The sequence below is a fragment of the Agelaius phoeniceus genome, chromosome 5 (genome assembly GCF_051311805.1).
Source record: "Agelaius phoeniceus isolate bAgePho1 chromosome 5, bAgePho1.hap1, whole genome shotgun sequence".
Taxonomy (NCBI): Eukaryota; Metazoa; Chordata; class Aves; order Passeriformes; family Icteridae; genus Agelaius; species Agelaius phoeniceus.
Genome location: NC_135269.1, coordinates 4,420,001 through 4,443,054, shown reverse-complemented (window position 1 = coordinate 4,443,054; position 23,054 = coordinate 4,420,001). Strand labels below are relative to the sequence as shown.

The 23,054-nt window shown below is 44.6% G+C and overlaps 2 protein-coding genes across 4 annotated transcripts; both read left to right on the top strand.

The window, feature by feature from the left end:
* The first annotated feature begins 421 nt into the window (after positions 1-421).
* TUBA8 (tubulin alpha 8) lies at positions 422-5,501 on the top strand. Its single transcript, XM_054631016.2, has 4 exons — positions 422-464; positions 1,522-1,670; positions 2,234-2,914; positions 5,214-5,501. The coding sequence occupies exons 1-4, from the start codon at positions 437-439 to the stop codon at positions 5,499-5,501; spliced, it is 1,146 nt and encodes a 381-aa protein (XP_054486991.1). The 5' UTR covers positions 422-436.
* Positions 5,502-8,567: 3,066 nt separating this feature from the next.
* USP18 (ubiquitin specific peptidase 18) lies at positions 8,568-22,368 on the top strand. 3 transcript variants are annotated; one of them, XM_077178150.1, is made up of 12 exons: positions 8,568-8,810; positions 10,033-10,243; positions 11,596-11,793; positions 12,441-12,537; positions 13,897-14,042; positions 15,566-15,645; positions 16,437-16,583; positions 16,984-17,079; positions 17,586-17,756; positions 18,494-18,625; positions 20,258-20,307; positions 20,640-22,368. In XM_077178150.1, the coding sequence occupies exons 3-12, from the start codon at positions 11,625-11,627 to the stop codon at positions 20,716-20,718; spliced, it is 1,167 nt and encodes a 388-aa protein (XP_077034265.1). In that variant the 5' UTR covers positions 8,568-8,810; positions 10,033-10,243; positions 11,596-11,624; the 3' UTR covers positions 20,719-22,368. The 3 variants fall into 3 exon arrangements, with proteins under 3 accessions (XP_077034265.1, XP_077034266.1, XP_054487184.1); XM_077178151.1 differs by lacking the exon at positions 10,033-10,243 and having other exon boundaries at positions 11,617-11,793; XM_054631209.2 differs by lacking the exon at positions 10,033-10,243 and having other exon boundaries at positions 8,569-8,810.
* Positions 22,369-23,054: the final 686 nt, after the last annotated feature.

Sequence of the window (23,054 nt, the reverse complement as noted above, 5' to 3'; positions counted from 1 at the left end):
ATGGAGTCAGATTCATCATTTCCTCCCTTCGTCGGGGGACCCCAAAAATACCACCCTGTCCCAGTATCTGGCATGTGCAGTCTCATTGTGGTCACAGGGCTGCACAACCAAAGGAACAGCTGACAGTGACAATTCACTGATTTTTTGGAAAAGCAATACACTGGGAAAAGGTATTCACCAGGAATAAGGAGGGCTAAGGTACACTGATTTTCCTGACCCTGCCTCTCCTCTCTCCCCTCAGCGTGAGTGCATCTCTGTTCACGTTGGCCAGGCTGGAGTGCAGATAGGAAATGCGTGCTGGGAACTCTTCTGCCTGGAGCACGGCATCCAGCCTGATGGCACCTTCAAGGACCTGCAGGACAAACTCAGCTCTGATGACTCTTTCACCACGTTTTTCAATGAAACAGCCACCGGGAAGCACGTGCCACGGGCTGTAATGGTGGACTTGGAACCAACTGTGGTAGGTCAGTATGGAAATAAACCTGCAAAATGGAGATGAGATTGCTTTTCCTCATATCACCATGGTGTGCCACCAGTCTCCACTGGCACAAAGTGGCCCTTTGCACCTCAGGCTACCACTAGGTAGCATGAAATCAATTTTTCTTGTGACACAGGACGCCAGATTCTGTCACAGTGCTTACAAACATAGGAACAAGAGGATCCCCAGCAGTTTAATGGCTGGTACACGCGGTGTGTACAGCTTCTCTTTGCATCAATATTTAACTTTTGGGTTTGTTTATCATGACATTTTTGCCATTCAGATTCTGCTTTCCTTCAGTTTGGATTCAATGCAGGAGCCTGATCGCTTCCCTCCAATAATAGAAGAATGTCTAAAAATTGTGACACCTGAATTTCTTCACACTGTTTTTTCTGAGGACTTTTGGATGCAGACTCTACTTGTCACCAACAAGCTCATGAGAAGATAAGTGGCTGGACTGAAGATGCACAATAAATCAAACAAATGCAACACTGAAAAAATGCTCCTGAGACATTTCCCTTCTCCATCAGCATCTGTCTTTTGGCATCATGAGCTCCTGTGACTGAGAGCATGCACTGATGCCAACAACAACCAGAATTTGTTGGCACTGGAGCATATTCTTACTGCCACCATGATATTTTCTTTGCCAGGATTTCTTCTCCTGGGAAGATGAGAAGCCTCAGCTTCTCCATGTTTTGCTGCTCTGGAATGTGGTCTGGAGATTGTTTATCCAGCATGTGAATTGTTTTTAATTCATGACCAATCACCATCAGCTGTGTCGGACTCTGAGGAGTCCGTCATGGGTTTTTAATATTCATTCTTGTTAAACCTTCTGATGTATCCTTCTCTTTCTTTAGTATAGTTTTAGTATAGCATAATATAATGTAATGTAATGTAATATAATATAATATAATGTAATAGAATAGAATAGAATAGAATAATAAATCAGCCTTCTGAGAAAGTGGAGTCAGATTCTCATCTCTCACCTCGTCCTGGGGACCCTCACAAAGACCACATTCTTACAATTTCTCTTTCTTCTTCAGATGAAGTACGGGCTGGCGCCTTCCGGGAGCTTTTTCATCCAGAACAGCTGATCACTGGAAAGGAGGATGCAGCCAATAATTATGCCCGTGGCCACTACACCATTGGCAAGGAAAGCATTGACATGGTGCTGGATCGTGTCCGTAAGCTGGTAAGTCCCAGCAGCTCTGAAACAGCAGTTTGGACTCTGCAGAAGGAAGAAGGGCAGAACTAACAGCTTGTTAATTGCAAATGATTAATTGCAAATGATAGCAATGGTTCAGCAAAGAGACAGCAAGTCATACAGACGGGATCTTGGACATGGTATAGAAGAGAGAAGCCCAGTAGTTCACTTCCCAGCTGCATGCTTCCAGGCATTTTTATAAAGTGGTTAGGAATATGTAATTTTTAATTATTAGCACAGCCCTACAGCACCAATACTGATACCGAAGGGTGGATTATGCAGTTGTATTTGCTGGTTTCAGCTAGAATGACAGAGCAGTGTGAAGTTCAGAGAGAGAGAGGCCTGGACAGATCCCTATGTCATAAGTTGAGACAGTGAGGAAAGCAAAGGTTGGAACTATTACCAGCCCTTTCCCAGGAAAACTTGACATGAAATCTATGCTGTATACTGCCTGTGACTGCTCACTCCTTCAGCTCAGGGTGAGCTCACACAGCAAAGTCTTTTCCACCTTTTTCAGCCACTGCTGTTTCACTTTCCCTTTTGCTTTCTAGACCGATGCCTGCTCTGGGCTGCAAGGATTCCTGATTTTCCACAGCTTTGGTGGCGGTACCGGCTCAGGATTCACCTCCCTGCTGATGGAACGCCTCTCTGTGGATTACGGCAAGAAGTCCAAGCTGGAGTTCGCCATCTACCCAGCCCCTCAGGTCTCCACTGCTGTGGTGGAGCCCTACAACTCCATCCTGACCACGCACACCACGCTGGAGCACTCGGACTGCGCCTTCATGGTGGACAACGAGGCCATCTACGACATCTGCCGCCGCAACCTGGCCATCGAGCGCCCCACCTACACCAACCTGAACCGCCTCATCAGCCAGATCGTGTCCTCCATCACCGCCTCGCTGCGCTTCGACGGCGCCCTCAACGTGGACCTGACCGAGTTCCAGACCAACCTGGTGCCCTACCCGCGCATCCACTTCCCGCTGGTGACCTACGCGCCCATCATCTCCTGCGACAGGGCGCACCACGAGCAGCTCTCCGTGGCCGAGATCACCAACGCCTGCTTCGAGCCCAACAACCAGATGGTCAAGTGTGACCCGAGGCACGGCAAGTACATGGCCTGCTGCATGCTCTACCGGGGTGATGTCGTCCCCAAGGACGTCAACGTGGCCATCGCTGCCATCAAGACCAAGAGGAGCATCCAGTTTGTCGACTGGTGTCCAACAGGCTTCAAGGTGAGTGGATGCAGTAGATATGAAGGTGAGTAGGGTTCTGTTTTGTCCCACGTCCAGGAGGAATGATGCATCTGACTCCATCTTATCAGAAGGCTAATTAATTACTTTATTATACTGTATTATTCTATATTATATTACCTATATATTACATCTAAACAGAATCTGCCAAGCACTCCACTACCCAGCATCTCATGACTGTCAGCCAACAGTCCCAACACACTCACACACCTGGATTCAATTGGTCAGTGAATCAAAACTCACACCAGAATCCAATTACCAATTCCTTTCAGGTAAACAACCTTCCACAATGCATTCCACTTGTGAACAAACACAGGTGCAGCAAATGAGATGAGAATTGTTTTGATCATTCTTTGCTTCTCTCACTGCTTCTCTCAGGTTCAGAAAATGTGAATCCCACAGGGCTGCTACAAGCTTCTCTTTAGTGTTGAAAGGGGAGGTTCAGTCTAGCAGAAAACTTGTTTTTTTAAAGTTTTCTAGTAGAAAACTTGTATTTAAAGTTTTCTATCTCATCTATTTCTTCTATTTCCCCCAGAACATGCGGTATGGGGATACCCCAGTCATCAGTTTCTCTGGGTCTGGATTGAAGGCACTTGAGACACTAATTCATGTTGGGACTCAGGTGTTTATTATTTCTTATCAGTAAAACAGTCTCACTGCTGTGAGTTCTGCAGCAAGGCACAAAATGGCCAATAGTCTCTTGTTCCAAGGTCTTTTAAGACTAAACTATCCAATTAAGAACTGGCACCTAGATTATTTTCCCTTTTAACCCAGTAACTCATCCCAAAGAGCCCCCAATGCGGACTTTTCTGCCCAATTACAAAATGCCACCCCAACCCATGAAGGAGGAAGAAGCAGCATGAAGAAGAAACCCAGGACAACACCCTGTGCCCTCCATCTTGCTTCCATCCACAACCCACTAAAAATCCCAAAACCTCAATTTCTCACCAAGTGACAAACCTACACTACTCTCTATAATCTATTTCACACTTCTGTGTCTATCTTGAAGTTTAGGAAACTTTCTCCATGAATGAGGGTCAGAGTCAGTGCTCCCCTGGGGGTCAGGGCACCCCAGAGCAGACAGAGAAATATTCCCAGTGCCCTGGGTTTCCACAATAGGGGAATATAGATATTTCCCAATGAACATAAGAAGGATACATTTATATAAAATGTGCCTTTTCTCCTTTGGACATGCCATTGACACAGGCTCTTATATATTTAAATAAGTGGAAATTAGAAGTGTATGTGGATTAAAACTGAAAGAAGTTTTAATTTCAGATCTGACCTTTGGAAGAGCCAATGAGCATTGCCTCTGAGGCACAATCTAAAATTGAGGAAATACCAAAGTTGACAAAATTAATAAAGGAAGGAAGTGCTGATATTAGGGAATCTCTTAGTTAACCCAGAAATATTATACAGCCTCTCCCCACTGCTTACACAGCAATGTCTGGAAATACATTTTCAACAATAATACAGACATTAGCAGTGGAAAAGCATTTGTCACACAAACAGCTCCTTCAACAATGAAAACTTCCAAGTGGGAACCAACTTTTTATGTTAGTTTCTACAGAGTATCTTGGTGAAACTCTATGTTCAGTATTTTCTGTTAAGAAATCTTCAAACTCGTCTGTGCATTAATGTCACAGACCTATTTTATGAAAAATCCCTTTGCCAGGAGTTTTTCTCCTGAGAAGCTGAGAGGCCTCAGAAATGAAATGTAAACAATGATTATCTGCTGCTGTGGAATGCAATCTGTGATTTGTGTCATGTGGTTGTTTTTAATTAATGGCCAATCACAGTCCAGCTGTCTTGGACTCTCAATCAGTCACAAGATTTTATTATCATTCCTTTCTTTTCTTTGCTAGCCTTCTGATGAAATCCTTTCTTCTATTCTTTTAGTATAGTTTTAATATAGCATTTTATTTTAGTAATATATATATATATCATAAAATAATAAATCAGCCTTCTGAAACATAGAGTCAAGATTCTCATCTCTTCCTGGTCCTGGGACCCCCTGAGAATACCACCACACATTAAATAGTGTAATAGTATAATATAATAATACTATAATAATAGTATATAATAGTAGAACAGTACAGATATTAGAGTGAGTTTCATGCTGTTTGACATTTGTAATGGCCTTTGCCACCTGGCACCACTGTACCCCAGCACCTGTAACTTCACTCACCTTCCTTCAGTTCTTTGGCTGCCTCCTGCTGTTAGGAAATAAATTGCACATATAAATAAGTCGTACAGCCTTCTCTCCCACCCCTGTTTCCAGGTTGGGATCAACTACCAGCCCCCTACAGTTGTTCCTGGAGGAGACCTGGCCCAGGTGCAGCGGGCAGTCTGCATGCTGAGCAACACCACGGCCATCGCCGAGGCCTGGGCAAGGCTGGACCACAAGTTTGACCTGATGTACGCCAAGAGAGCCTTTGTGCATTGGTATGTGGGAGAAGGCATGGAGGAGGGGGAGTTTGCAGAGGCCAGGGAGGACCTGGCTGCCCTGGAAAAGGACTATGAAGAAGTGGGAACTGACTCATTTGAAGAAGAGAATGATGGGGAGTAATTAAAAACCACATTTTGTCTCTCTATCACTGTATGGCACGTGTCAACAATTAGGTCAGCTTTTCTGTACGTTGTAAACATAAATTTAGGAGGACATTTTTTATTGCATAAATAACAGGCAAATTATCCTGTAAGATATCATCAGCTGTAGTCTGGGGTCCCTGGGGCACACTAGGGAGGGACTGGGGGCACTTGAGAGGGACTGGAGGCACTGGGATGGGACTGGGAAGATGAAATCCAAAAGAGAAAGAAAACGGATCTTCCCTGTGCTGCCCCACCTGCTCAGCTGTGCTGCTGCCCTCTCCTGCACTGCTCTGGGGCACAGGGATTGTCCCTTGGCACACCTGAGCAATGCCCCAGGAGCACCCAGGTGTTCCCCCTGCCCTGCAAATGCTGTCCCTGCTGTCCTTTGGGACATTCCCGGGGATCACCCCCTCCAGCAGGTACAGGAACCCCCCTGAAAGGTACAGTACCCAGTAACCCCCCTGAAAGCAGCCCTGAGCAGGGCCGGGCCCTCCTCATCCTCACTGACCACACCTGGGACTGTCCTGACCCTCCTCATCCTCACTGAGCACACCTGGGGCTGCTTCACCCCTCCTCATCCTCACTGACCACACCTGGGACTGTCCTGACCCTCCTCATCCTCACTGACCACACCTGGGGCTGCTTCACCCCTCCTCATCCTCACTGACCACACCTGGGGCTGCTTCACCCCCTCCTCATCCTCACTGACCACACCTGGGGCTGCTTCACCCCTTCTCATCCTCACTGAGCACACCTGGGGCTGTCCTGACCCTCCTCATCCTCACTGAGCACACCTGGGGCTGCTTCACCCCCTCCTCATCCTCGCTGACCACACCTGGGGCTGCTTCACCCCTCCTCATCCTCACTGACCACCCCGGGGCTGCCCTGGACACGGATTTCCGCGGGGGTTTCACTGAATGCCGCTCCGAGCCTCACTCACCAAGCCGAGCAAACCTCGCTGCTTTTCACATTAAACCTGAGGCTGCCTGGGATGAAGGAAACCAGAACCCACCGGGATTGCAGCATCCCAAAGTTACCGGGATGGGCCGGGATGGGGCACCGCGGAAAACCCGGACTGGATTTGCCCGGAATACGGAATGGGAGAAAACCCGGACTGGATTTTTTCCCCAGAATACAGAATGGGTAAAAAACCCGGACTGGATTTTCCTGGAATACGGAATGGGGGGAAAACCCGGACTGGATTTTTTTCCCCTGGAATATGGAATGGGGAAAACCCGGACTGGATTTTTTTTTTCCTGGAATATGGAATGGGGAAAACCCTGACTGGATTTACCTGAAATACAGAATGAGGGAAAACCCGGACTGGATTTTTTCTCCCAATATGGGAATAAATATGGAATGGGGGAAAAATCTGGACAGGATTTTTCCCAGAATATGGAATGGAGAAAAACCTGGACTGGATTTTTTCCTGGAATACAGAATGGGGGAAAACCCAGATTGGATCTTCCCAGAATATGGAATGGGGAAACCTGGACTGGATTTTCCCAGAATATGGAGTGGGGGGAAACAGGGTTTGATCCCAGTCTTCTGTACAGAGGTGTATGGCAGAAACCATGTTCCTAAACCAAGAAAACCAAATTGTTCCAGCAGTGCACGCTGCTCAAACACTCAACCATCGCTGGAACAGCCCAGGTGCTGTAAGAGACTGGCTGTTGGTGCTCATGGCTTGAACAACCACTGGGTGCTGTGCAGAAGGATGTGCACACCTGAGGCTTCAGCCTGGGTTTCCAGATAAAGAGGGGGCTGATAAGAGGCAATCCTGCGAGGTGGGATAAGTCCTTGTCATGCCTCCCTTACACAATGACTCAGCTGTGAAAACTCATCTCTAAAGTACTGGGACATTCACATCTCAGATGAGGCAATTCATGTTGGCTGATTGGACATAACACTGGATGTGGAATTCTTAACTTCCCAAAGGCTTTTTAGATCTCATTCTATCACCATTACGATTTATTTCATTTGTAAGGACACTGAGTGATCAGGAGCCCTGCTCTTGAAGCAGTCAATGCCCTTTTTGGAGCTATTTGGACATTAGGAGTGCCATGGCAATTATCAGCAGCTGGCAGCTTTTGTCCAAGGGGCAGTGTGTTTGGACACTCAAACACTGCTACCTTTCAGTTTGAGTTTCCTTTCATCTGAGCCCATTTTCTGTGCTCAGACTTCTGCCTGCTGCCTGCTTTGGAAGGGCCATGTCATGACTGAGTTCTGCAGGCAAAGCTTAAAACATTCTTAAGACATAATACTCCTCCTAACTGAGTGCCCAGGCTCTCACAGGGGTCAGTACCAAAAGCTGTTTCAACTGCACACTGCTTTACCAACTTCCACCTGGCAGATCTAGCTCCTGTTTAACCTCCAGTGTCCTTGTGCACTTTGCTCAGGTGGTTTCGTTCTCTCTGGGCAATTATGGCTTAGAGATTCTCCTCTCTCCCTTCCTTCCTTCCTTCTATCGGGCAGTCGCCACACGAGCCAGTAATAGAAAGGGAACATCACTAAATTTAAACTGTTGCTGGGAGCCTCTGCCACAAGCCAAGACACTGAGTTATTTGTGAAACTGAGCCCTTCTGCTCAGAAGTCCCTACAGATACCCACATCCCCTCTGTGACGATTCAGGAGAGTTTTCACTGTCCCTGTGCCTCGACTGAAGACCGGCTAAGAACTGAAGAGTTGTCCTGGCTCTGACAGAGCCAGGCAGTGTGAGCAGAGGGTTTGCAGCTGGATCCACAAGGACAGCTCTGATGGGTTCCAGATAACCCCTGTGAAATCCTCCCGTGTGTCTCTCCTCCCCACGGCTCAGTGGGGCTGCACAGAAGTCCCTGACACGGGGCTGGGAGTGCAGCTGTGTGCGGACAGTTCCGCCTCACAGCGCTTCCCCCAGCGATTTCCATTCAGGGACAAAGAACCGGCGATGAAAACCCTTCGGTCCCTTTCTCCCAGCCCCCTCCGTGCCGGGAGGCAGCGCAGGGCGGCTCCGAGTTTCACTTTCTGTGTCTGCTCGCGGCCGAGCGGGAAATGAAAACTGAGCGGCTCTGAAAGCGGGGCGGGCGCTGCCGCTGCCTGACGCGCCGGGGCCGCTCCTCTCCGCTCCGCCCGCTGCCCTGCCGAATCGCTCAGCCCTGCCGGCTCCTGCAGCCCTCCTGACCCCGCATCCCTCCCGAATCCCGCATCCCTGCCGCTCCCCCGGATGCGCGGTCCCTCCGGTGCGGGCAGACGCGGTGCGCCGTGCGGGGCTGCCCCGTGTCAGCCGGCGAGCTGCGAGCGCGAATCGGTAAGAAAGCGTTTGGCTGCTTTGTGAGATTGGATGCTGGAGGCGCAGTGTGTCAGGAGGGGGGGAAATAGAGAGGGAATAATAACGGAGTGGTTTGGCAGCTAAGTGGGAAGTTCTCCTTGCAGTCGCATCCCCTTGAAGTGTGAAGGTGATGCGCTCTTAGGTGCTTCCTTCTCCTCGAGGGTGGTCGACACACTGAGTCTCTGCTGGAGCCAGCACCTCAGGGGGACCACAGAAACACAGAATAGTTTGGGTTGGAAGGGACTTTGAAATCATCTAGTTCCAGCCCCCGTGCTGAGGGCAGGGACACCTTCCACGAGAACAGATTGCCCAGAGCCCCATCCAGCCTGAGCGCCCTGCTGCAGCCACCGCCTGCCCTGGCATCACCGGCACCCCAGGATCCCCGGGGAGGAGAAGGAGATGGCAGGGAAGGGACAGGGGCTGGAGTGGGAGCCCTTCTTGGGCAAAGGACATGGGGAGTGAAGGGACATTTTGGGGTTTGTCGTGAGAAGCCGGAGTCTTGGGCAGGTGGATGGAGACTGGAGCAGGGCAGGGAGAAAAGGAGAAGGGGCTGGGCTGGTTGAGGGAGAGGAGTGTGAGAGTTGTGATGATGATGATGGGCTGGAGGGTACGAGGAGGGTACCACTGCTCCCTGTTCTCTGCCCAGAGCTGTGCCAGCTGGGGCACTGAGGTACCAATCCTACCCCTGACCTGCAGAGGAAACCAAAGCAACGTTGCTGCTCCAGTGAGAGAGGAGGAATGGGGGGCAGGAGGAGAGCCTGCTGCTCAGTTCCTTGGCTCACTCACCTTGTTTTGTGTACCTGGGTAGGGAAAAGGAGGTCAAGTGCAAGTCTTAGGAAGGTTGTATTTCTGATAGCTGAAAGGAGCAGGTTCCAAGGGTTGGGAAGTTCTGTTTGTGTCCCTGCTCCCACAACAGGATCCCCAATATTGGTGACTGGGAGAAAATTTCATGGAACCAGAGACACAAATACTCCTGTATCCCCCTGCACCTTCCTGTCCCAAGATCCCTAAGATCTTTCTACCTTTTCCTCAAGCCACCCAAAGCTGTTCAGCCCCGTGCTCTCTCTTTAATCCCACTCTTAGTCCTCCCTTTCCTGTCAAAACCTGTGTCTTGCATGTTTTCTTTATCCCCAGTCCATCCCTAGCTATGTTTAACTACCTCTGCACTGCCTGCCCCTCTCCTTTCTGTCTCTTTCAACAGCATCCCCACTGCCTGAGAGCATCCCTGACCTCCTGGCTGATTCTACACCAGCTAAACTCCAGCTCAGCTTTCAGAAACCTGAATGTGCCATTAAATCATCTCCAGGAAAACAGGCAGTCTGTGTTCAGGCTCTGTTTTGGCAAGAGAGAAATCAGATGAAATTCATCTTTTCCTGCGTAGCTGTTCTAATCACCATGTTTGGGTGCAAAAAGTAATGCTCTTGAATCCGTCTTTGAGAGTTTGTTTTTTGGTTTTTTTCCCCCCAAAAAAACTTCTCAGCAAATTTGACAATATTTGGTGAATCTTAGTGTGTGACACTTAGGGCTTAAAAGAAATCTTCAAAAGTAAACAGTCAAAAGTACAGTTGGAAACAAGTATATTTAAGCTTAAAGGTAATAATCAGGGAAAAAAGTCAATTTCTAGCTTTTCTGCCTGAATCTTCAGTAACTTTGATATCTGACACTATTAGGCATAGTTAACCCAAAACCATGCTTTTAAAGCAAAGATTTTCTTTTTTTTAAATGAAAGACAGAACCAGGATTTTGCTTGTTTCCCTTTCTTAGGAGTTTTTCTTCATTCTTTCAAATGCTTGGCCTTAGGTTGATTTTATGTGCTGTTTAATATTTGTAGAATAATAATTTCTGAGCATTTTTTGGATCTTCACCCCCCCTTCCCCGTGAATATCCACTTTTTTCTGATTCTGTCTCCATGTTGGCAGCGGGCTTTCAGAAAGTTTCATTTTTGCGTAGTTGCATTTGAACTTTTATCAGATTGCTTTGCTTGTGTGTTTTTATTTTGCTTTCGTAGCTGAGTCCCAGGACACTGTCAGAGTAATGGTCTGTTGAATACTCCCTTAAAAATCAAGGCATTATAATGGTTCTCTTGCATGAACAGTTACTGTGCCTGTGATCACTTGAAGGAACAGAAAAAGAAACTGCTGTGTTGGTACTTAAATATCTTTCAAAATTACAGTCCAAAGTGCCACAGTAGCGCTGTGACTCAGGGCTTAAAACCAACGCAGGGAGCCCAGTGCAGAAACCAAAGGTGCTCATCTGGCCAGAAGAGAAGGTGAAACTTCACCTTTTCAATACTTGGACTATTTTTTTAATAAAATACTGCTTTTTCCGAAGCAGAGGAGTTTCACCACATCTACTTTTGGGCAATTTTAATCCTCTTATTTACCAAGTCCTCCCAAACAGGGATATGTGGAGTTCCTTGGCTGGATGGAGCTGTTTCTGTGGAACTGAAGGCTCGTTTATTTATTTATTTAGCCATGAGAGGAAGACAGGATGAGCAATTGTCGTCAGACTCCGTTTCTGTTCCCTTAGCAATAGCCTGCACACCTCGACACCCATGTTAATTCAAATATCCCACCTGCTCTTGCAGTGATCTTGCTGATTTTATTGATATTCCAGGCTGGGCTGGATGGGGCCCTGAGTAACCTGATCTAGTGGGTGACATTCCCTGCCTGTGGCAGGGGGTTGGAATTAATTATCTTTAAGGTTCCTTTCCAACCCAGACCATTCAATGGTTTTTTGATTTCACCTCTTTCGCAATGGGAAGGTCTCCTCTGTCCTTGAGCAGTGCTGTTGATGGGACAAACGAGTGCACATCAAGAAAGAAGCAAGAAACCAGAGGTGGCACCAAGCGAGGTCATGGAGGCAGAAATTGAAGTACAGAATAAAAAAGAGGAAACCAAAGAGGTGAAGGCCAAAAACCAGAAGCTGACATCAGTCTTCGGTCTGGCAGACTTAAAAAATGGTAATAATGTTTTGCCCATTCTTCACTGTCATATTTTCTATTTCTCGTGCCTGCTGTTCCCTTCCCTGTCCATAGGCTTAATTTTCTCCTATTCCTTATCTCTTCACTGAGGAATATAATACAGATAATTCTCATTTTGCCTTGCCAAGTAACCATTCTGAGGTTTTTTAGAATGGAATACATGAAGATCTCAGAGCTTTTTCTGTATTTAAGTCCTCAAATTTTCCATTGCAGCCAAAAATGCCTAGCTGCTGGCTCTGTCTCTCCCCAAACACAGCCAGCATTGCTGGATTTGCTAAATCATGGGCTAGGCACAGGTTATTCTCCTCATACAGGCAATCTTTGCCTCCTGTTGTTCTATTTTATGTTTAGATGTGTTATGAGAGGACTGAAAAAGAGGAACTGGGAGAAATCTGAGAATCATTAGCCAGGTTTACTTGAATTTTTTCTGCCAGTTGCCAAACAAAACCAAATATTACCTGCTTGAGCAACAGAAGAATAGATTGAACACTTTATCAGGTCCGACCAAGATGCTGAGTCCATAGACTGAATGGTTGAATGTGCACAAGAAGAGTTTGCGACTTTCAAATAACTTTCTTTTCTTGTGCCTATCCCCAGACCTCACTTGGTCTTTTTCTCCCCTACAGAAGCCATTGGACTGTACAACCTTGGGCAGAGCTGCTGTCTGAACTCCCTGCTCCAGGTGTTCCTCATGAACATCCACTTCACAAGGATACTCCGGAGGTACCTCCTGTTTCACCTCCCTGAGATGTTTCCATTGCTGCACTCCTGTCTCCACTCTTTCTTTCATATGGGATGTGCTTTTGAAGGCATCACTGCATCACTGAGGCACCATCAGGATGCTTTTGGTTCCTCAGCAAGGTCTCTGCCTTGTGGTGCCCGTCATGCACTGACAGGCCCTGCAAAGGTAGAAGCTGCAGTGTTCAGACTTGTAAATCATCTCTGGTTTATGTCCTGAACTGAGTCTTTATGGCTTGTATCTCTCTCTTTTCCCTAACAGGATATATATAATTTTATATATAATGATTATATATATAGCAATTATATTTATTCAATATATTTATATATTATATACATATACTATATTATAATATATATAACAAATCTATATAATTTAAAATTCTATATAATATATATTATATAGAATATAGAAATATATATTTTATTTACATAATAATTTATATAAATATATAATTATAAAATATATAATAAATTATATACTTTTCCAATAAATCATTCATTATTAAATTAATAATTAATAAAACAAGAATTCATTAATAGATGATATAATGATATAAATTATAATTATGATTTATAAATTTATAGGTTCATAAATTTATATTATATAAATATATAATTATGATATGTAAATTATTATATAAATATATAAAGATAATATGTATTTCTATATTCTATATAATATTTTCTCTCTCTTTCTCTCTATATAAAACATATATATATATGTGTGTGTGTATATATAACATATGTATAATTTAATATATCTATAATATATATAATTTTATTCCAGGTTTACTCACCAGCCTTATAACAAAAGCTGTGTCATGTGTAGCCACATCCACTATTCATTTTGTCACTTGAAGCATGTAAACACAAACATACCCTAATCCCTGGCCTCTGGGCCCTGACTGCCCTGGCTAGCCCCTGACAGAGGAGAGAATTGAGATGTTTTGTTGGCATATAGCTGAAATAGGAGCATTATGATATATGTGCCCAAGAAATTCTGAGGGCATGTTGAGAGCGAGGACATCAGTGAGTGGGAGGTAAAAAAGATCTGGAATTGGATGTAACTAATGTTGTTTCTAGAGACACAAAGCACTTGAGGTCCTGCTTGGCTTGTCTCCTATTCAGGAACAAGCCAGCTTAAAATTTTGGCCTTTTACTTTAGAGCTGTCAGCCTGCACTGTGGGATTCCCTTTCTCTTTTCTTTTGCTGAAAACGTTCCCATTCTGGTTCCTCTTGAGCTGCTGTCTCTGTTGCTGACCTGTGCTCCTTCAGGTGTGATGTGTGACATTTCCCCACTGAACCTCTAATCACCTCTGGTCTTGCTTCTTCCCCTTCCAGGATCACAGTGCCACCCTCTCCTGCCCAGAGGAGGAGCAATGTCCCGTACCAGATGCTCCTGCTGCTGGAGAAGATGCAGAGTGGCAAGTGCAAAGCTGTTGGTCCCACAGAGCTGGCTTGCTGCCTTTCAGAGCACAGAGTGGAATGTAAGCAGCCCTGCCTCGTGCCCACCTCTGTCTGCATTTATCCAGCACTTACAAGCAGCCCAGACCCCAACATCTCCTCCAGAAATTCAGAAATGCCAGGAGTTAGGTTCTCAGGGACACAGTGCTCCTTGTAGCTGCCTCCCAGCTGAGTGCAATGCTGTGTCTTACTGAAGCGAGATAAAAAAACCAACCCTGCTGGGCGTATTTGCTGATATCCAAAGGGTGGGAGGATTATCAGGCTGCTAGAAGATTCAGCTATGGATGCTGTGCAGGGCAGAGAGAACAGTTCATTGTTTGATTTGTTTTGCTGTACTTTGTCATGATAGTGAAATAGCTGCTGTTACTTTTTAGAAGAAAGGGATAGTGTGGAAAAGAGAATGAGTTTGCACAAATCCCTCTCCTGCTCCTTCTTATAAGGGCAGAGAGAAGAATTTGCAGGCTAAATCTCCCAGCTGGCCAAAGTTCTAAAAGAGAGAGGTTTTTAATGCATGAGTGACCAGTGACAGTGGGATGCCAAGAGTCTGTCTGTGTGTGCAATACACAGGGTATAACCAAATGCCCTTATCTTTGTCATATAAAAGCCCAAACAGCAGTTTTCAGAACTGAAAAGGGAGGTGCCCTGACATTTATGAAAGAGGAACACAAGATAAACTCCGTATCCCTGTTTGCATCATTTTTTCTCCTGACTCTGAGTGGCTTTGCAGTCAGCCATCACTCTTCCAGTTATAGAGAGATAGGGATCAAGAGGTTTATCTTATCTGTGTGTGAGACATGTGGATAGGCCCTGCTGTCATTTTAATCTCAGCACCCAGAAGCATTTTAGCCTTCCTGGGGCATGAGGGGATGAGGAAAACAGGTCTGTGGAGTAATAAAGGTGAAAAAGAGAACAGAATCTTCCCTGTATTGTTTCTGAGGAGTATTCAAAGGGGACTGTTTACAAAGGCATGGTAGGACATGTGACATAGAAGTGATAAGATAAGGGGTCATGGCTTGAAATGTAAACCAGCTGGTTTAGATTGAATATTGGGAAGAAATTTTTTACTGTGGGAGTGGTGAGACACTGGTGAAGAATGTCCAGAAAAGCTGTGGGTGCTGTGTCACTTCAAGTGTTCAAGGCCAGATTGGAAGGTATTTGCTGGTCTAGTGGAAGGTGTCTTTGCCCATGGTGGAACCAGATGATGTTTAGGGCTCCTTCCAACCCAAACCATTCTCTGATGCTATGAAATGAACCCCCCAACTCAGTGAGTCATCTGAGCCCTCCTCTGGTAGGTATTGAGCAACCTCTTGTCCCTGCATCTGGTGACACTGGGTGACACAAACACTCCTGTCTTCTCCCACTGCCTGCTCAGATCACGTGGAGAAATTGCAGCTGGTGCCCAGTCTAAGCTCTGTCTCTGCAGGGAGGAGCAAGGGACAAGAACCTGTGTCTAAGAGGGGACAAAATTCCCCCTTTGCCATTTGTGGGAAATCTGTGCTCGGTGCTGTTCATGATACTGACTGAGTTGTGTTTTCTGCTCGTGCAGTGTTTGTGCAGCATGATGCTGCTCAGCTCTTTCTGACTCTCTGGAACTTGTTAAAGAAGCAGATGAAAAAGCCAGAGCTGGTAAGGATGGTGACTGAAATGAACCTTTGCCCCTTATCATGTGTGGTTTCCTCTGCTCCTTGAAGGATCCCATTCACTGGCAATTGTCCTAAGTTAAAGTTTTAAAATTATCTCTTCTTTCATTGCATCTTTCAAATGGGACAGAGAATCTTTGTTTCATAAGCTTTGACATTTTGAATCACAGTAAAGCTTTGCTCATTCTGCTCTCAGGGCATGCCAGTGTCCATTCTAATGGGAGAGCTGATCAATAACTAAAAGATTGATCTTTTTGCAGCATTGTATTTAGTTGTATTTAGTGTCTGTTTCCCCCCAAATTTCTGTAAACATTTATTGGTGTATCTTGACACAGATTTTCCGTTCTTTGAAGTCAGCCATGTGCATTTCACTCTAATTAGTCACTGACAGTATGTGATATGTGTAACAGCTCCTCCCATGGGACTGGGAAAAATGACTCTTCCCTGACTGACTGTCACAGTTTTATTAGTACAGAAGACAAGCTCCTGTTGCAATTTCAAGCAAAACAGAACAATTCTGCATCAAAGCAGATCTTTAACTCTCTGATCTTACAGGCTGTGTTTTTCCCCTCTGTTAAGGAATGAGGGGAAGGAGTTGTTCTCCTTTAAATTGTGGGAAGTACCCTGTCCACGTAAGTCATTGTCACATCTTGGTTCCAACCTCAAAGGAATAACCTTTTTTGAAATGTGTGACCACAGGGACTTTCCCACCCACAGGGAAACAGCTCAACTATCTTCATCATACACCTTGTTTTGGCTTTTTTCTCACCCCTCCAGGTTAAAGAGCTGCGTGATTTGTACACGATCTGCATACAGGAGCATGTGGCCTGTCAGAAATGTTCTTTTGAAGTAAAGAGCAAAAGCACCATGTTAACCCTTCCACTCCCAGTGCTGGATGCCAATTCTCACAGGCTGAAGACTCTGGTAAGTTTAGCAGCAGCACCTTTTCCTTAGGAGATGATTCTGTTCATAGTGGATTTTTCAAATGCCAGTGGACCACTGGACCTTATAGATTCTCTGACCACTTCATACTGTTTCAGCATGAAGGAGCTGCTTTGAAAACCTTTAAGGCTTTGAAGTATTAAAAGCATTTATACAGCAGTACCTTCTTTGTGGAATATGTGTACCCCTTTTTTTCCTAACTTTTATAGTCACAGTGGCAGCTGGGAGAAATGAGGTACCTTTTGTTTCAGGCTGCAGTCTTTTGTCCTTTGAATAAAACATGCCTTCTGTAACTTTGCTGTTTGCTTGGGCCCCCTGAAATAATGTAGAAATAAAAATCCAGCTGAAGAAATTCAGTTGAAAGAAGTCTCTGTCTTCTTAGGAGGACTGTCTGCAATACTTCTTCCACCCAGAGGAGCTGACTGGACAAAACATGTGTTTCTGTCAACAGTGTGGGAGGAAAACACCTTTTCTACAGGTAATTGGAGAATTATTTCCCCATATCTCATACCCAGAACTCCCTTGAGGACTGGGGAGGATAGGGAAAGGACTCAATCATTGGAAGTTTAAGAGGAGATCAACAGCTCAGATTTGCCAGCACGGCAGTGTCAGTGAGATAAAAACCACAGACACCTTTCCTCCTGTTAGGAAGGAGGTCCTGTGGTCTGGTGTCTCAAGGAGGTTGATTTGCCTCTAGTGCTACCAGCATGGGGCTAGGAAAGCACATGAGAGGTGAAGCAGCCCTTGAGACACACAAGGCTGGGTGCTGATGACACTAAAGCTGAGAAACTTGGATCTCACAGCTCTGTTTTGTGTGCAGATGGGTTACAAAGGTTTGGCACCTGCTGTCCCTTGGAACTGGCAAATATTTACTGGAGCACTGGCTGTTCTCCATTCTGACACACTGGGTGGCAGTGGCTGTTTGTACCCCACCTCCCCCAGGGTTTGGCCCCAGTTTTCAGTTGCATTATTGATTATTTTCAGAGCATGAAGCTCGTCCATCTGCCACAGACCCTGACCTTGCACCTGAAGCGCTTCTGCTTTGAGAGATCCTCTTGCACGCACAAGCTGAGCCACTCCCTGCCATTCCCACAAGAACTTGATCTCAGGCAAGTCTTGACAGAAAGTCAGTGCCAAGCAGATGACAGTGAAAAGGTGAGATACTCCTGTTCAAAAAGGGCAGATTTTCTTCTCCTCTCTGCTCCTTTCTCATAAAAATTTGAGGTCACACCAATACTTGTCTCAGTTCAAAGTACCTGTCTTAAAAATTTGTGTCTCAAACTTTGTCTGTGCTTGGTGTTGTCTCACATCCCATAGTTTTGACTGATTCAGCCATCATTCAACATTCTATGCTCAGATTAAATCATCAAAAGGCCCCAAAACTGGAGCTTCCTTCCTTAAGGACAAAAAGCCAGGCTTTGCAGATCTCACCTGTCCAAGACAGGGGAATTCTGCTCTTGCTATTTCCCATGCAGTATTATTGATATTTTTGGCCACAGAGTCTGGTACTGTTGGCCACAACAGCTTTGCTAGGTAGCTGAGATGGATCTGCCCCACTGTGGGTCTGTTCCTCTTCCTGGGAAATAACAAGGGGAAGTGTGGAAACAGCAGAAGTCACCACTGCAGGGTTGGCTGTGGTGAACCTCTTTGCTGGTTCTTTGCTGCTCCTTTGCTGTCCTGCTGCCTTTTATCACAATCCTCTGGTCTCCAGAGGATGGAGGCTGCCAGCCCACAGCTGAGGGTAAGAGCAAAAAAAGGCAGGATTCTCGAGGCCAGTCTGATCTTTTTTCCTTACAAAATGTATGTCCTTGCTGCCCTGGCTGCTGCTTCTCTACAGTCCATGGCAGATGGGAATTGCTGCACTGGAAGTGTCTCTTTGTGTCTCTTGGCAGGCTACCTGGCAGTATGAGCTCTTTGCAGTGGTTGCTCATTCAGGATCAGCCAGCTGTGGCCATTACTGTGCCTACATCCGGAGGCTCACAGACTGTAAATGGTATTGCTTCAACGATTCTGAGGTTTGCCAGGTGAGCACACCCAGCCATGTTCCCTTTGTGCCCTCCTGGACATCCCTCCAGCTCTCATCCAGTCTGACTGGTGCTGACTGAGAGAGCCAGGAAAGGAAACTGAGGCTGCAGAGCTTTGTCCTCCTCCGCTACAGGATGCTCTGGGCTGAGGGCAGAGTGACTCTCACTTCTGCACCAAACAAGGCCTCAGGTTCTGTTTTGTGTGGGACTCACATTCTCTGAACCTGAGAGAAGCAGAGAAAAGAATGATCAAAGCAATTCTCATCTCATTTGCTGCTCCTGTGTTGTGCCAAAGTAGAATGCAACATGGAGATTGTTTACCCTCAGTGATGGGGTTTTGTTTCCTTGGCCTGTCAGGGCCAAGCACGTGTCCAGAATGTTGGTCAGGAGACAGTGACAAGATTTTGGGCAGTGGAGTTGGGTTGGGTGTTTGTGCAGTTTCAGTTTAGATGAGGTGTAATATAGTATAGAATAATATGATACGATATGATATAATGTAATATAATGTAATGTAATAAAATATAACATAACATAATATAATATATCATATAACATAATATCATATCAAAAATATAATATAGTATCATATATAAAATATATAATATATTATCCAATGTATAATATAATATAAAGGATATATAAATAATATAACATATAACATCATATAATATATAATATATAACATAATATATATACTATACTATACTATAATATACTATATATATAATACTATAATATACTATATATATACTATATATATAATAATATAATATAATATAATATAATATAATATAATATAATATAATATAATATAATATAATATAATATAATATAATATAATATAATATAATATGTAGCCTTCTGATCTCACGGAGTCCTGCTCATCATTCCTCCCGCCAACTGGGCGAGAATTACACCCATAGTTTTGTGCATTGCAGAATGCAGGAGCATATAGCAGAATATTCAGGATATTTGCTGAATATCCTACTTGATGCACTCTACATCTGTTTAATGTATACTATTGATGATATTTTTGCCCCTGATGAGGGGGAGAAAATGACGAGGAGGACTCCATCTTATCAGAAGGCTAATTAATTACTTTATTATACTATGTTATTCTATATTATATTACTCTATGTTGCATTACATCTAAACTGAATCTGCCAAGCACTCAACTCTGCACACAACTGCCTGAATCTCGTGACTGTCACCCGACAGTCCCAACTCACACACACACTTGGCCCTGACAGGCCAAGGAAACAAAACCCCATCACTGTGGGTAAACAATCTCCATATTGCATTCTTCTTTGGCACAACACAGGCATAGCAAATAAGATAAGAATTGTTTTTCCTTTCTCAGAGGTTCAGAGAATATTTCTGGGTTTCACATTCTTGGGAAGAATTGTGCTTTGCTTTTCTCTGTGAAGAGAAATGTGGTGACAGAGTACATTCAGAACATTCAGATCTGTTTTTCCTCCAAGAGTAAAAGCAATAAACCAATTTAGGTGTTTAGGTGAAAGGTGTTTAGTTCCTGGAAGTGCCACTCCTATGAGAACTCCTGGGATGGTATCACAATTTTTGCATCTCCTAAGAGTTTTTACCAGCCTCCTCCTGTGTGTTTTTCTTCTCTAGGTGTCATGGGATGATGTTAAATGCACCTATGGACGTTCCAACCTCTACTGGTATGCAAATGTATCCCTGATTTTTCCTAATGCTGCTCTGGGCTTCGGAATGAGGGGAGACAAACTGGTTTGGGGACATATTGCCTGGGGTGTAGTGAGGATGCAGGAAATGTGTTAATCAGGATTTCTCCACGCTTTTTGTTTTGATGCATTGTAAGAAAATGAGCTTACAGGAGGGAGATAGTCTCTCCTATAAACCAGCAAATCTTGGGAACACTGGAGAGGACCAGCTTAGTTGACCTAAAGCTCAGGAAGCTGAGCAGGAGCAATTCTGGGATGTTACCTAGAGCCTCAAACATACCTTGTGATGTGCTTTCTCTTTGCCTCCACAGGAGAGAAACAGCCTATCTCTTGTTTTACATGAAAAAGCAGCCTCAGCAGCCCTGGCCAAGAGTATCAGAATGTCTCTGACAGCTGTGCATTGTCCCTGGGGCTCAGCACCTCTGTGCCAGTGAGGACATGCACAAATGTTTCACAGGAAAGACATTCTGCACTCAGCCACCTCAGGCTTCACATTTGGAGAAAAAAGTGCAGCAGACACTCAGCCAGAGAAAGGATCTAGGAATTGTTGCTACTAGAGAACTTTTCTTTTGTGTTGGTTTTTTTTTTTTTTTTTTTTTAATATTTATGTGACTCTACATGTTCATTTCCTCTTTAAAAGATGGTGAAGTTAGTCCTTGTCTCTGCTGCCTTACTATTTTCCTTAGTGCTGATGCCTGGATCCCATTCCAGGGGAAGTGTTTGGCCTGAAAGCCTGTGTGATGCTCCAGGGAGGTGTGTGCTATGTCTGGAGAGCTGTGGGAGCCATACAGAGCCTGTAGATTTACTTTGAGATTTACTTTGTCCTTTTAGCACCATGTTAGAGGCTGGCAAGCTGGGCAGGAGACCCCAAAAATCACCCCAGAAACAACTGGGGGAAGGATCAGAACCCTTATGGCACACACTCCTGAAAACCTCCCTGAAAATGAATCACTGCAGGGGCTGTGATGTGTCAAGAGCTGTTTTAAATCAGGAGCTATTGGAGCAGTTCTGATTCCCAAGATGAGTTTGTTTAAATTTGTGCAGGTGGTTATTATTTCAACAGGCTTATCAGGCTTTTGGATGCATTTTCTTTCCTGAAGAGGAAAATATTCAGAGCAGCAGAGATTCTGGAGCTGGTTAGTGATTTTGCACAATACAGGCCATACATGGTCATAAAGGAAGTGAGATGCTTTGATGTGCTTGATTTTTTTGGGATTTTTCGTTGTGTGGCTTTTAAAACACTCTTGCTGATCCTCTTGGATTGAGCATCCCAGCAGTTTGGGATCTGGAAGTACCTTCACCCTAATACACTCTATGACTGTATCTCTACAAAGGTGCTGTTTTTGTGAGATAGAGCAACTATGAAATTATATTAAAATTATATAAATTATAATGAACTATAAAACTAATATAGATATACTGCCATCTATGTATAACCTATTTTTTGTGAGGTACACAAATCATGTCCATTTTCTGAAGGTAAACTGAAAAATCTTAGAGCATAGCTGTAAAATTACTCTTTCATGGTTTAGCAGGTATTTATTTCATTTTACTAGCAAGGTCCATTAATCTGTCCAGCTGTGTATTTGTATTATTTATTCTGTGGGAAAAAAAATCCTGGTGTATTATTTGCCATCAGGATGAGGAATTTTCAGCCTGTTCACCTTCAGGAATGCATTGCACCCTTTCTAAAGCATCTTGAAATGGGTGAGTAAGAAAACAAAGTTTCTGTTTGCTTTTCCAGCACTTTGCCTCTGTGAAGGAGCTGAAAAAAGCTGCATTTTTCTTAGCTGAACTGAGAAGTTAATGGGATTAGAGAATGACATTTCTAATTATCTATAACTTGAAATTTAAAAACGTAGGCTAATGAAAAATGCCTTAAATGCATCATAACCGTCTAGGGATGTCACTCATCAAGGAAACAATTACATAGATATATTTAAGAATCTTTTCAATCTGTGAAAAAAACCCCCATTTAATTCCAATGAAAAGTAATCAGTATTTTTTTTTTAATAAAATATTATGGGATACATCCCTTAAAATCAATCTTGTGGTTTCTTCTTGATCTATTCTTCCTAAACAGAATGCAGGTCAAGTATTCAGGGTAGAGCTGCTGTTAATGTTTATCTCTAAGAGCCACGGTGTCTTGCTTTGAAAAGAGAGATGTTTGTTAAGGAAGGCAGGAGCCTTCCTTGAAATGGAAAATGTAAACCCCTTCCTTCCTTTGAATTATTGTAATTTTTGAAACTAAGAGGCTCTCAGGAAAAGATATGGGGATAGGAATAACAGTTCTTTAGCAGGAAAATCAAAAATACAAATGCAATAGTGCTGGAGATGGGCCTGGGCTCCCTCTGGGAATGCAGGGCAGCAGAAAGCTGCTCCTCTGGCAATGCACTGGGCAAAGGCTGCTGTGCTGTCCCCAGGCTCAGATTGCATCCAGGTAGGAATGCTTGGCTCCTCCCCTGGGCGGAGCATCTCCCCATGGGATGATGGGATTGGATCAGCCATGCAGGGACACTCAGTGGCCATGGACAGCAGAGATCTCCTGGAGGGAGGATTGGCTGTGGGAGAGATAAAGAAAAAACTGCCCCATGAACAGAAGGTAACTGCCCCACCTCTGACAGATGGCAAATAGAATACTGTCACCCTGTTTTATCAAGTTTTTCTAAGCCTTCTGATGTTTGCATTCTTGTAACGAACTTTCTCACTCCCTTTATGTAAATAAC